Here is a 14,292-nt window from a genome sequence, read left to right as displayed (position 1 = left end):
ATGACTTTAGCTGAGAAGAGGGTTAACAAGTGTGATAGTGACCTGTTTCAAATCATCTGTTCTTACAAACCAAATGACTCTGGGAAGTTACATTTGGTATCAGTTCCACTATTTAACTGACTAAATCCAAAGTACACATGACAGATTTCTGAAAACAATCGGAAGTTGCAGCTGCAATCGATAATAATGGTCCTTGGGACTGAGATCAGTGTTTGGTTAGTGTTTGAGGATGATGCTGTGACCTTTCAAGAGATGGCTGTCTGCTTTTAATTGCTTGCAAACGCTAGCTTAAAGGAGTTTGATAAGAGGAAAAGTTCAGAAATAAAGGGTCAGGAATCATGTTTTAAGAGGTTGAAGGTGGAGGATTAGAAAAGAGTGTGAGATTTGCTGAACAGCACTGGAAATTTGGTGAGGGGAGCACATGTGAAGGGATTGGCCTTTGAGATGTACAGAAGAAGAAGAAGAGGAGGAAGAGGTGGACTTCAGCTCCGAGAAAAGAGGCTTTAATCTGTTTATCTCTGACTCATCAATCTGCAGCTTCTGATTCAAGTCTCAGCAAAACTGTTTTCTCTCAGATTTTGTGGGGTAAAAGAAGTAATGGATCCTTTCAGCCAAAGCAGAACAGTAAGATGATAAAAAGTGCTGACTATGTGAATGTGTGAATTAATAAGCTGAGGAATTTCATCACCATATCATGAAAACCATGAGTAGATCTAACAATTTAAGTTTGTGTGTTTAAGTCTTGATTTAATGTATACTTGACGTACATGAGAACATCAGTCTTTATTCTGTCAGATGCAACACTGGCAGTTTAAATGATCTTTGCTCATAATAAAAAACAAACATAAAAGTGATTCAAACCAGCCAGTGGATTCACTGTAAATGTCCAAATTAATTTTCTGTCATATTATGCCATTTCATAGTATTTATTTTCTGTTTCTTTAATTAAATTACTTGTATTCTTCTTCTTCATTTTAGTGTCTCACCCTCTTTCTGATGAAATCAAGTTCAAGAAATTTTACCTTATAGTTCTGATTTCATTGTTTCACTGGTATTAAATATAAAATATGTAGCTAAACAGGCTTTAACCATGATAGTCCTACAACCACATTTCACAGATGGGATAATGTGAGAGCTGGCCAAGTGGTGTAGGAGGCAGAAATCAGAAATAATTTTAACCCAGTGCATGGGCTTTTGAAGAAAAGTATACAAAGAAAAACTTAGACAACTGATCAAAAGGAGAAAAGGTAACTTAGTCATCAAGAAAAAGAAAACATCAGCTATGAGCATGCCTATAGGGCTGCTCGCTTTGAAGTGCAATGCTAAGCTCCTTAGGGCACCGTTTCCATGCTTCTTATACCAGAAGCACCTCCTGCAGTGCAAAGATAATATCTGTTCATCATTAATTAAATCAAATAACATATTTGTGGAAGGGAAGAAATTACAGACAATCTTTAATCTTTTCACACACACACACACAGACATATATATATATATATATATATATATATATATATATATATTTACAGCTAATTAGATCAATAAGTATCAAAACTGATCTCCATCTCATTGATTCAAAATGCCCAACTTTAAGTTCAATCACAGATTATTGCTTAAAGCTTGTCTGATTTTTTTTCACCCTAAACGAATAATCTATTAAATTAGTTTTCTAAGAAATAAATGCTCATAAGTATGTTATTTCTGTTGTTATTTGTGTCATTTTAATTTATCTGACTTTAGGACTTTTGTTTAAAAAATCCCAATAATCTTTCTAAAATCATTTAAAAAAAATCTTAACCAGATACCTCTCTACAAATCTAGTAATCCTCATCTGACTGATGTGCAGTGTACAAAAGCATTTACAGCAAATCTGCTCTTCAGGCCAGTTTTTAACATTTTATAATTATTCTGAAATTTAAAAAAAAATAGCTGCAAGAAATATTTATAATAACTTACCAGTCAAAGAATTATTTTCCCCCAAAGAATTAAAGATAAGATCTGACATTCTCACCCACAAGATCCCCGCCTGTAAAGGAGGCCAGGCCAGATATCACTCCTCCATCTTGTCTTTCCATCGTTGTTGCCATGACAATCGTGCAGAGTGCTTCTGTCCCTTGAGAGAAAGAGAGAAAGAGGAGAGAAAATGAAAAGACAGAAAGAAAGGAAATAACATGAAGAGAGAATGGAGGTAGAGGAGTGAAATATCATGACAGCATATACAGAGTGAAACAATATAATGTAGAGTATGTGAAGAGAGGACAATCAGATAATGGGACAGCCTTATACGTAGAGCAAGGGCGAATGTTGACAAGCTTGGTTTAACAAAGGAGAGCATTACTCATGTTTTACTCTCTTTAACAAAGTATATAGAAAACCTCACTCACTGTGTGGGCTCTGCTTAGACCCACCAAGGCCACAGCTTCAGCAGCATATTGAAATAGTTGGACATTCACGGTGATGCAGAATCACTTTGAAATGCTGAAGTTTTTCAGTTCAGTGAAAGAGTCATACCCCCACATAGATATTCTGCACCCACGCAACGATGCTAAAATGCAACATAACCTGAATTATATTTTATGTTGCTGCTCACCAGAGAAAAACCATGTTTGCTTGTGAGAGTGAATCCAGTTTCATTTTCTAATGAGATATGATAGATGGCATGATAGAACATTTTTCAGAGTGAGTCAAGTTATAAGAAGGCTCCACCCACACTTCCATCACCAGCACTGGTTTGTAAGCAAACCAGCTGAGTAGATATTATTATTGCTATGTGCTAATATTGCAGTAACAATGTGAGTATGCTCTATTTGAGGCTTGTGTAGATGTTGTGTAGTAACCATCTCATTAGCACCCTGAGCTGTAACCCTCTGAAGTGACATACCCAAACTTCACTGTATTGTCACTGTTAAAGAAGGAGCCTACTCCATGATAACAGTTAGAGCTATTTATATCATCCAACAACCAATGGTAATGTCTTACTCATCCAGGGAGAAGGATGTCTGAGCAATAATAAAACCAGGCTTTTAAAGTCAGTCTTCCATTTCTAGTGATGAATTCTGACGCTTTGAAACACACCCATATTTATTTATAGGATATTGAGCAGAGCTTTAAAGTCATTCGGTGGCAGCAGCAGAGTAAAATATGTCAGGATTATGGCACCAGTAGCATATTGTAAATGCTGTAAATGGGATGTGTTCCTGCACACTTGTCAATATTTTTGTGATGTGCATAAATAAATGCTCACCTTCTTGCATACCTGCAATGCTCATACCACATATTTATAGCATGAATGCACTTTAAAGATGTGTATAAGCAGAATGATTCAAGTCCCATATTTCTTTGACTGAGCTTCAGCTGCTTATAAATGCTGCTATCAATCAGATTTAATCAGCTCTGAATTATAAACACTAGCATCATCATGCAAGAGCAAGTTAAGAAGATTTGAAGATTTTTTTCATGCATAAATCAGCTGTTCTAGCTGTCAAAAGCAACCCAGTAGTTGTCATTCAATATTTTTAATCATCAAATCTTTTTTCTCTTTAAGTATACTGAAATGTATTTACTGAATGGCCATAATTAAATTGAATTTCCCCTTGCTTAATGGGAAAATAGTGCCAAACCTATTGGCAATTTACAAATTTTCTAAGGTTGCTTCATTATCAAGACTTTGTGTTGGCCTTCCACACTATGTAATCTAGAGCATGAGGGTCACATAAACCTGTTGTTGTAAAGGAAAACAGTTATTATTGACATCTGACCTTGTGATGTATGCCCCTTCTGTGTCAGCCACACCCACAAATACATGTGCACTCACTAGGCCCATAAAAAAATCACTCAGCAGCCAAGATGGCCCAGTAACTGGCGGCCCGTACTCCAAGAGACAGAGCGAGCGTGCGCAAGAGAAAATAGGGATAAATTATGAATTGTGTAGAGAGGGGCGTTGCAGCAACAGAGTTTTAACATTTAATGATTTTTTTGCCAATGCAGCAGAAAGAGCTTAAGATGGATGCTTGCATGTTGTGTGTTAATGTCACAGAAAGATTCCATCGATACTTGCTGTACGCTCTGGGTATAAGATGTCTTAGAAAACCAACAATTGGTCTTCACAGCAAAAATGAAGACAAAGTAGGCGACAGGGGATCAGAGGTCTACAGATAAAAAACACATGTGGTGTGCTTCTCACTTATCATATCTAACAAAGCAGACTGCTGCTTTTGTATACAAAGCTACTTGATTGCCTAGGCAACAGCAAGCCCAATCCCACCTCATGTCATTCATGCATTCATTTGTCTATTTTTGTCTCAGCTCACTGTACTGTAGTAAGTCCCTGGAAAAGGAGCTTCAGCAAGGGAAGATAGTCTTCTTGGAAAGCAGTAAAGGAGCTTCATGTGGGTTAAACCATCAGGTGGAGTCCACCTGAAAAGACTGCTGTTAATAGTATTGAGTTAGAAGAACCAGCAGAATGAATGAAAAAGTTGAGTGAGAATGTACTTTCCTACACTGATATTCTGTGAATTATCTCCTCAGACATCTGGCTCAAAAATATTAATATTTCATTAGCACAAATGAGATTGATTTTCTTGGTTAATCTTAACAAGTTGTTGTCTACGAGAGATAGAAATGGATAAAAGCACAGCAAGTCATGGTGTTCAGAAAAAGGGAAGGGGGAGGGACAGGAAAAAAACGGGAGGCAGAGAGAGAAGATCAGCTTCTCAATGTAAGCCTTGAGGAAAGCAGTGGAATTGAGAGGAGAGGAAACAGCTCTGTAGTTACTTAGAAGATGTGCATTTCAAGGCTGAAACTCAGGCTTTCTTTTGATGTGTTCATCCTCTTTGGGTAACAGTCAAGATTATCCTGGAGAGTTCTCGTTGGTGATAGGTGCCTTGCAGATCAGAGAGGGGGATCTGTGGATGCTTCAGGGACCTGTAGCTTGTACCAGTAGCAGTTCTGCTCTGCTGCAGTATTGGTCAGTCTTGTCTAATGCAGATAGATCAGTAGCTCCTCTGCTAATAGCACGGGTGAAAGCGCCGAATAGAGTGGGATACAGCACAGGGGGAGGAGATCACTTAGATTAGGAAGCAACCTAGTGCAGTGTGTTGCTCAGAGAGAGAAAGCCACAGTTGCGCTCTGCTCTGCAGCAGGAACCAGGGGTTCATCCGTTTGTCCTGAGGAGGTTTTGACCAAAAGGGACAGAGGAGGAGCACCGCAGGTCATTAATGCTCTCTCTCTCTCTCTGCCGATGTTTTGCAGGAGTGGTGCCAGCCAAGAGGAGTCCAAAGCTGGTGGTAAGTACTATGTCTTCAGCTCTTTTGTGTGTGTGCATATCAATGCACGCTCCTGACAGAGAGAAGTGCTATTTAAAGAACAAAAGACACAGACGTGACATGTAACTCTTTGCTCTGCTGTTTTGCATCCAAAGCTTTAGAAATCTTCTATTTTTCCAGCTGCTGTCATTCCTCCTCACTTTCTTCCTCAGTGTGCTACTCTTTCTACATCCTATTTTACCATTTTCTTTCTTTCTTTTTTTTCCTTTTCCTTTTTTTTGTTGTTGTTTTGTCTATATGTTGTAACTTCTTTTTGTTAAATATTCTCTTGTTTTCACTCTACATCCTTCACTCCTGCCATGCTGCCACCCTGTCACTGATTGAGCGTAGCCTGGGCAGAGCACTGTAACAGTGACCAGCTGTTGGGGAGGGCAGACAGCTACAGCTGAGGGAAGATGGTAGAAAGAGGCATGGAAAAAGATAGGGAAAGAGGGAGGGGAAGACCAACGTGGAAACGCAGCAGTGAATCACTATGATCGCCCACAGATAGAGAAGGAGCACTGACATCGAGAAGAGGGGGGCAATGACGCCACAATGAGCTGGAGGCAAAGAGAAGGCGGGTGGGGGAGGGACTTGGGTAACTGAAGGAGAGATTACAACAGACTGCAATGTGACTCCTTGTTGTGATTGATAAGCAAGATTGAAGAAAATGGGGAGAAGGAGTCAGGAAGACTAGATCTGTGAGCAGCGTGAGGGTCTCTCTAGGGACAGCCAGCTATACAGAGTTTACAGAGCAAACGCCTCCTAATTTTTACAATTCATCTCAAGCTGATAAAAAATCAATATGGACTCAGAAAAGACTGGCCCTGCTCTGAATTACTGTCAACCAATTTTACCTCTGGACACCTACAATGTTATAGCAGAAGGATACTTCTTTCAGACAAGCTCACACAGGGTCTGTGGCAGGTTCATTTCCCGCTATTTGAGAGGAGGAAAACTTTGTCCCATGTCGCTTGATGGACATTACAAGCCCTTGCCTGAGCTGACTGGATATTAGGATTTGGATTAATTTGGTATCCATCATGGATGTGGGTGTTACCTATCCAGGTCACATAGTGTGGCAGTTGGAAAAGGGGGGCAGGTGCTGTTAGAGGGTCGAGTGGCCTTGCCTGACTGTCACTCTAGATTAACTTTCCACTAAGGAAAAGCCAGTATCCCCTCTGTGTTATGTCAGTGAAATGTCACGCTGCATGCAACTTTGTGTCAGCCAAGAACAACCATTTTGCCTCCAGTTAAGAGTCTAAATAGATGCTCACAGTAAACTGCAATACGCAAGAGAGACTGTGCTGTCCTACCTCATTAAGCAAGTCCCCCATGATCAAATGAGAAGTCAATTTTGTATGGCTGTTGTCCTCATTAGGAAGCATTATTGGAATTTGACCCTTCATCTCACACAGTATGACGAGTGAGAGACTTGAGAGACAGTGCCATGACCTCTACCATTTTATGCACTGCTTTATTATTCATAGCAGATACAAAATGATTCATTTGTCAATTTTGCCACTTTTCACTGTCAGTAATCACATTTTCCAAGAAGTGCTCATTTATTATATGGTTGAAAAGAGGGTTTTTATGTGTTTAATCTGCAAATAATAGCATAATATTATGTACATTCTCTGGTTGCAGAATTAGAATTAGTGCTGTCCATAAAATGCCAATAAAATCGGCCATAGGATTAATAAAAAGCTGGATCTTCATTCATTAATACCCACCCCCCACAGACTGTGTCTTGCAACCATGGAAACCATGTGATTTCTTTTTACACTCAATCTGACATTTTATAGTGACAAAAGTTTGACTTTAATATCTAAAACAGATGACCTTGGATGCTTTTTCTCACTCTTTGTCCTCTATCTCACTCCTATCATTGACTCACTTTTCATCTTTTCTCTCTGCCTTGTATCTCCATCTTCTGCTTTTACATTTATAACTTTGCCATCCCTCACACCCATACACCTCTTTCTGTTTTTTTGTCCACCCAGCACCAGTTAGAGAGAAAAGACAGCCAGAGCAGCTCCCAGCACAGTGTGTGCAGCCACCGCAGCATCCACACAGATTCTCCCAGCCACCCACCCTCTGCCATGCCCAGTGAGGCGGTGGCTCCCACTCCGGCTGCCCCCACCCAACCTCTGCCAGGCCTGCCCCCCTTGGACCCTGCAGATGGCACTCTTACCTTGCAGAAGAAACCAGACCCTTTTAAGATCTGGGCACAGTCCAGGAGTATGTATGAGAGTCGATGTGAGTACTTTTTTTCATTAATAAATGGTCTGCAAAGTTCCTCTTAATAGCAATAATATAGACTTCTTAACCTTCTGTAAGGATGGATGCAGCTTAAAATTATCTTTCAGGTGATGAGTTTTAGTTCAAGATAAAAATAAAACAAACTAACAAAATAAAAATCTTTTTAAAGATCCAGGGTTAATGCACATTGTGCATTTGCACCTGTTTTTGTGTTTTTGCTTCACATTTGCCTTTTAAATCACAACTGATCCTGTGACAAAAGATGCCTCCAGAGAGAACTGTCCTTCACAGCATATGTGTGAGGAGATGAGCATTTGGGTGTTGGTTTATGCCACTTGTACACTAACTGTCATTTCTATGCACTCGAGAGTTTAAAGTGCACAAATTACAAAACAGAGCATAAGCATTCCACATCATGGAAAGATATATGACATTTTAATATCAAAACTAATATTTTTACTGGAATCTTAACAGTAGTAGGGAGTGGTAGCCTAGTGGTTACAGAGGTGGGCTTTGGGTCTGGAGAACCTGATTTCAAGTTGGCAAGGTAAACCACTGTGGGCCCCTGAGCAAGGCCCTCAACTGCTTCCCAGGTGCTGGAATCTGGCAGCCCACTGCTCCTAGCAACTAGGATGGGTTAAATACAGAGAAAGAATTTCCCAGTTTGGGATTAAGAAAGTATAAAAAAAAAGTTTACTGTATAATAATTAATACAATACCCAAAACTAAAACACTGGACAGCAAGAAGTCATAGAAGTAGGGCTGAGCAATATATTCAGACTTTCAGATATATCGAGACTTTATCAGACGCGATATAAAATGAGGGAATATCGTTTATATCGAGATATCTTGTTTTGAGTTAAAAGCATCTTTTCTTTTGCAATTTGCACAGCTGTTGTGGTCATTGAAACGTATTTTTCACTGATTTTGTTTCAGGAACATTTGATTTATTATAAAGCTACTTTAATTTCAGTCAACTGTTTTAATGCACATGCTGCTGATCCTTAATAAAAGTGTATTTAGCACTGAGGGCTGTAAACTAAAACCTGTTTCTGTGGTTACTTGACAAAAAATATATTGAGATATATATCGTATATCGTGATTCAGGTAAAAATTATTGAGATATAAAATTTGGTTCATATTGTCCAGCCCTACCTAGAATCATCACTAGCCCTTCACTCGTGGTTTGTTGTTGTATTATTCAGGGGGAAACTCTATAAATGTTTATGATGGTCCATGAGAAGTGCTGAACTACATCCTTCAAAAATTCTATTTTTGCCTCAGTGGTGACATGTCAGTGGAGGTTGGGCTTGTTGATGCTGTGAAATGCACCCCTGTGTTGCAAAAGATTTTATTGTGTGATTGTAAACAGGCAATGTGTTTGGCAGGTTTGTTGTGTTATAACAGTTCCCAGCCAGATGTGCTGGTCATACACATGCTGTGAGTTGCAGTGTTGGTTAATAATAATGGCAGCATGTAGAATCTAGGACTGCTGCTGATGAAATATTAACTGGGCCTTTGCAAGGGCTGCTTTAAGCTGCAGATGATTGGTATAACTGTTTGATAAACCCTGAAGGAGCTGCAGCCCCTTTTTGATCCAGTGGGGGGAAGAAAGAAGACAGTAAAATGAGGAAGAGATACAAAGAATGACAAAGAAGCCTAGATTCTCTGTCTGTATTTTTATATCTTTTCATGCTGCTACATGCCAGTGCACACTGCTTGAATTTATGAGGGAGGTGCATTCATGCATTCATTGTGCTCACTTGAAGTGTGCTATTTCAGTGGAAGGACAGTGTTATTGAAAGGTGAGTTGTAAAACCTTTCAGTGAAGGCAGCTGGACTACTGTGTGGTTTTAAAGAAATTTCACTTCTTACCCATGAGACGTCTTCGGTTTTAGCTGATTGGTTGGGAATTCTAGAGTTCTCATCTTGTAGCTTGCTGGATAACATACAGAAGAAATCCAGAGCAAATGGCACAGACATAGTAAAATCTCTGAAAAATATGTGTGAATGTCACAGTTAATTAGTTGACATGGACACTATTTTCCTATTATTCTAAAATGGATAGAATTTACTGCATGTGACATTGATAGCAATGCAAAAAATGTCACCAAGGAGCCTCATCCACCGGACATTGCTTCGTATTTTGAGTTGCATTTGTGAACAGCAATTGAGAAAAGAGTTTAGACTTTATTTGTGGAAATATCTCCAGCAAAATTTCATCAGGTGTGAAAATAGCTTAAGTTTGTGCTCCTTTCCTTCCCACATAGTTGGAACATTGTCAGTCTGGTGGTGTGAAGGTACTGATGACACCTCCCCAGCTTATGTTTCAGCAGGTCAGAAACAATTATTAGTTTGTAAGTATAGCTTCCGTTTAATAATGAGACTTTCATAAAACGTCCAAAAGATCATTTGTTTTTCTTGACTATACCCCTCATTAGCTTTATATTGCTATCAATTCAGTTAATATGTTCTGTGAAGGATTCTGCTTCAAAGCTTTTAATTTTAACCAAGTGTCACCCACATGCCTGAACCAGTGGTTGAGGTTGTACATTTGTAGGTCATTCTGCATGTGATGACTTTGAGTCAGGCTGCTTTAAAGGTCTGGATGACCACAGTGTGACATACTCAAGGTGAAGTTGGCAATAACGTGGGCCATGCTCTTAACCTTTTTTTTTCTTTTTTTCTTTTTTTTTTGCCTAGTCTGTTAATTTCTTCACTACCACTGGACTCGAGCGAGGCCTAAGTTCTCATTCAAAACTTGTTCAGTTCTAACTGACTGGGGAGAACTGAGGAAATCTCTTGGATGACTGATCAAATGTTTCAAAGAACCATAAAGATGTCCAATGTATAAAAGCTGTTTACTGTGAGCTTTGATCACTACTTTCCACAGGTCACTGAAAGGTTAATTGCAAGTCTTGCAGTAATAGTGTAATTTAAACTGGAACTGGAGTACAGAAGCTAACGGGTTCACTACCTGCCTGCGTGGCGGCCTTTTAGACAGCAGGCAGTGCATTGAAAGTGGCCTGTGCCTCCTGTGCCTATTGGCCCTGTGGGTTGAACAGACTTATACCAAACTGCCTGTGTCCTCCACAGTCTGCTTCCTCTATGGTCAGATGCATATTTGTGGGAATTTATGTGGATGTGTGTTTGATGGAAAGCAAAGGAGATTCATTGTATGTTGGAAAAAAAATCTAAATATAGCATTTGATTCAGATTTGTGTTGTAAATGAGGGCTAATAATGAGGTCAACCTGCACTGAGAACATTTACAAGCTTCTTTGGCTATGGCAATGCTAATGAGACTTTGATTTAATGTGATGACAAGGACCAAGCAGGGAGGGTCGGTGGCAAAGGAAGAGGTAGCTGTTGAATCAGGATTTCTTTCATTACATCACCAGTCCTGCGCATGGACTCTTCTATTATGAAACAATACTAGTATAGCATAAAGATGTAATATTCAGTTTACAGTCCTCTGGCTGAAAAATGCAAGGTGTACCCTTTAAAATCTTTAGGCATTGGCAGGGCCTTTCCCAGGTTCAAATTGCCACTTTCATAGACTCTGATCCATTTCCACACCATAAGATAAGCTATCTTTTGAACCAAGTTTTAATAAAAAGCTGGATAATCCCTCTTCTCTTTAGTCTGGAGGAAGCAGTGTCCAAGATTTTTTATAACTATTTGAAATTTCTGTTTGTGTGATCACAGAACAGCTTGCACTTTGCTTCAAGCCATTTTATAAATACGCAATTGTCTTCAAAAGATGGTGTCATTTCTAGATCATGTTCACCTATGGCTTCTTTGCAGCTTTAACCTGCATTTGTGGTTGGTACAGTGAAATGTACTCACTGACAATGATTTCTGAAAGTGTCCCTGAACCCATGCAGTTTTTTTTCCCCTCATGACATAATCATGCCTGTTTTGAATGCCTGAGGGCCCAAAGATCATGGGCATCCAATATGGACTTTTGACCATTTCCCTTGTGCACAGAGGTGTCTCTAGATTTGGAGAGATGCTACAGAAAATATAGACAAAAATAACAAATAAAGCAGTGATTCTTAGTTTATTTAATTGCAAATGGATTAACTTAAATACCTTTTTTCCACATCAGCTTCAATTCAGATCTTATCATTGATTTATTTTTGCATTTCAGGTCTGTCTCTCTAAAAAAGCTGAAACCATTTCAAAGAGGAGAGTAATTCATGAGAAAATAATTCAAAAGTTTCAAAACAATATACCTTTGAAGAAATGGATGCCTTGTGTTCCAGACCAAACAAAATTAACCTAGCAGGAGAAATTAAGTGGAAAATGCAATAGTAAATACCCTGCTCTGTTGCACACCTTCAACTTTCTTTGCAGGAGGAGTGAGACAGAAGAACACCTGCATCTTGGAATCCGCAATATTGGAACATCTTTAAAAAGCATTGTGGGAAGGAATGCCAATATTAATTGTATTTCTTTCTTTTCAGGAATGTGCTGCAGAAAGAAAATACTAATGAGTATTGATTAAGTAAATGAAGTTGACAAGAATATAATTTGGGTTCATACTGTCTGCAATTAAGCTTGCAGAGCTGTGGTTGATTCCTGTGGGATCTTTTAACTCATTTTCTTGTTTATTTCAGTGCCAGATTGCCAGGAGCAGGACATTTTCCTTTGGCGGAAGGATACAGGTTTTGGCTTTCGAATCTTGGGTGGAAATGAGCCTGGGGAACCAGTAAATATCCCTTTACCTTTAAATGTCATGATTTGTTTAGTGTAATAATAACTTATGTATTAAAAGACTAAAGTGTACATATTTATAGCATTCAACTAATTATTTATCAGTATGAAGTTCTTTGCTTACCTAGTTTCCTCAGTCTTTTACTCACCCTCTTCTTTTCTGTTCAGCTTGCCTTTTAACCAGAGTAGCATAAAGCCTCAGCACATCAGTCTCCCTTTCTAACTGGAGCTGCAGCTCTCTGGAGGATCACATAGACAGCTTGTTAAGTGAAGCAAAGGCCTTATCCCCCAATCCTTGCTATTGTGCGTCATATATTTGTCTTAAAGCAGGGAGTCAGAAGATGAGTAAAAGACAGAAATTGAAGAATAGGGTGGAATAAAATGGCAGCAAGCATAGGCCTGCCCTTCAAGAAGTAGTGCTTTTTTGTGGCAAAGATGCACAATGTTTGTGTGTTTGTTTCTGTCAGTGCTTCATGTACACCCCCACATAATGCCTAAAGCACAGAAGCTTTTTAATGTCCCAACAGGCTGCATTGGCCTTTTCACACTGAGTCACTGCATTCTTCTTTCTGATGGTTTTATGAACTGCAGATTAACAACTCTTAATTAGCTTAGTGTCATAATTGTGATGCTGTTGTATTAATGTGACTTTGTAGATAGACACAATTAAATATAATGAATCTCATTTATTGGTGTGTGCCTGCCTTTTCCAGATCTACATTGGGCACATAGTGAAGTATGGGGCCGCAGATGAAGATGGGCGCCTGCGGTCGGGTGATGAGCTCATCTGTGTGGACGGCACAGCAGTAGTGGGAAAGTCTCACCAGCTGGTGGTGCAGCTGATGCAGCAGGCTGCCAAACAAGGCCATGTCAACCTCACTGTCAGACGGAAGAGTCCCGGATATGGAGGTGAAGAGAGTATTTCTTAAATGTTTGCATGTGTGTTTGTGGATTTTGTTTTTCATTGTCACATGTAAAGTTAATGCACACTGCTTCCTTCTGTTCATTTATCTAAACAGTCTGTTCTTACCCATTCTTCCTCCCCAGTGTCTAAAGGAGAGGGTGATGTTCCCCCGTCGCCGGCCTCCTCCCATCATAGCAGCACCCAGGCACCCAGTCTGACGGAGGGCAAGAGGACCCCTCAGGGGAGCCAGAACTCACTAAACACTGTCAGCTCTGGAAGTGGTTCTACCAGTGGCATAGGCAGCGGTGGTGGAGGTGGTAGTGGGAGTGCGGTGGTGCCTGCTTCCCTACAGCCATACGATGTGGAGATCCAGCGGGGAGAAAATGAGGGATTCGGGTTTGTCATTGTGTCATCTGTTTCCAGGCCTGATGCTGGCACCACCTTTGGTAAGTGAGAGAAAAGTAAATTCATTTTGATGTGAAAGATTACTGTTTACTCAAAGGATTACATTATTTAATTTAGACTTCGATCTGACTCACTAGTTTTGATAGTTTAATAGTTTGTGTTGTGCATTGCTGCATGTTATTTGAAGAATTTTCACTGTGATAATTTCTTTTCTCTGCAATTAATTCAATTCTGGCAAATGTTCTGCAAAGGTTGCCATGTGGCAGTTTATTTACATATACAGTTTAGCCAGGGCTTAACTTAGACATAACAAACACTGGACTGTGGGAGAAAAAATAGGTAGAATATGCAATGCAGAGAGCTTGAGATTCAAATCAGGAATCTCCTTGCTGCAAGGCATCAATGCTTGCCACTGCACAGCCAAGCCACCCCACTAACATTCATCAATGACTTTGTTTTCTTATTTTGCTCAAACTGACATCAACCATTATAAATAACTGAAATGCTTTAAAGAAAGTACTGAACATTTTTATTATTTATGCATATTGGAGGCCACATATTTGAATATATGTGTACATCTAACTCACAAATATTTTTATGCTTTTATTTTTAATTCTGGATTTTAAATTCTGTTGTTTTTAAGCTCTTCAGACCACACCCATGTCCAGAGCAATTAGTTTCATTAAATAAATACATAAAT

General features: G+C 39.4%; 1 protein-coding gene across 13 annotated transcripts in view; it reads left to right on the top strand.

Moving 5' to 3' along the window:
* LOC121652095 (membrane-associated guanylate kinase, WW and PDZ domain-containing protein 1-like) overlaps positions 1-14,292 on the top strand; it is a 98,528-nt gene that overhangs the window by 73,065 nt on the left and 11,171 nt on the right. For all 13 annotated transcript variants that reach the window (XM_042004650.1, XM_042004651.1, XM_042004652.1 and 10 more), the window contains 5 exons: positions 5,251-5,285; positions 7,307-7,562; positions 12,187-12,278; positions 12,997-13,192; positions 13,331-13,633. In XM_042004650.1, coding sequence (XP_041860584.1) covers positions 5,251-5,285; positions 7,307-7,562; positions 12,187-12,278; positions 12,997-13,192; positions 13,331-13,633 — 882 coding nt within the window. The remainder of the gene's footprint in view (positions 1-5,250; positions 5,286-7,306; positions 7,563-12,186; positions 12,279-12,996; positions 13,193-13,330; positions 13,634-14,292) is intronic.

The sequence above is a fragment of the Melanotaenia boesemani genome, chromosome 13 (assembly GCF_017639745.1).
Source record: "Melanotaenia boesemani isolate fMelBoe1 chromosome 13, fMelBoe1.pri, whole genome shotgun sequence".
NCBI classification, from domain to species: domain Eukaryota; kingdom Metazoa; phylum Chordata; class Actinopteri; order Atheriniformes; family Melanotaeniidae; genus Melanotaenia; species Melanotaenia boesemani.
Note: the sequence above shows the minus strand (reverse complement) of the source record. Positions and strands in the feature narration are given on the sequence as shown.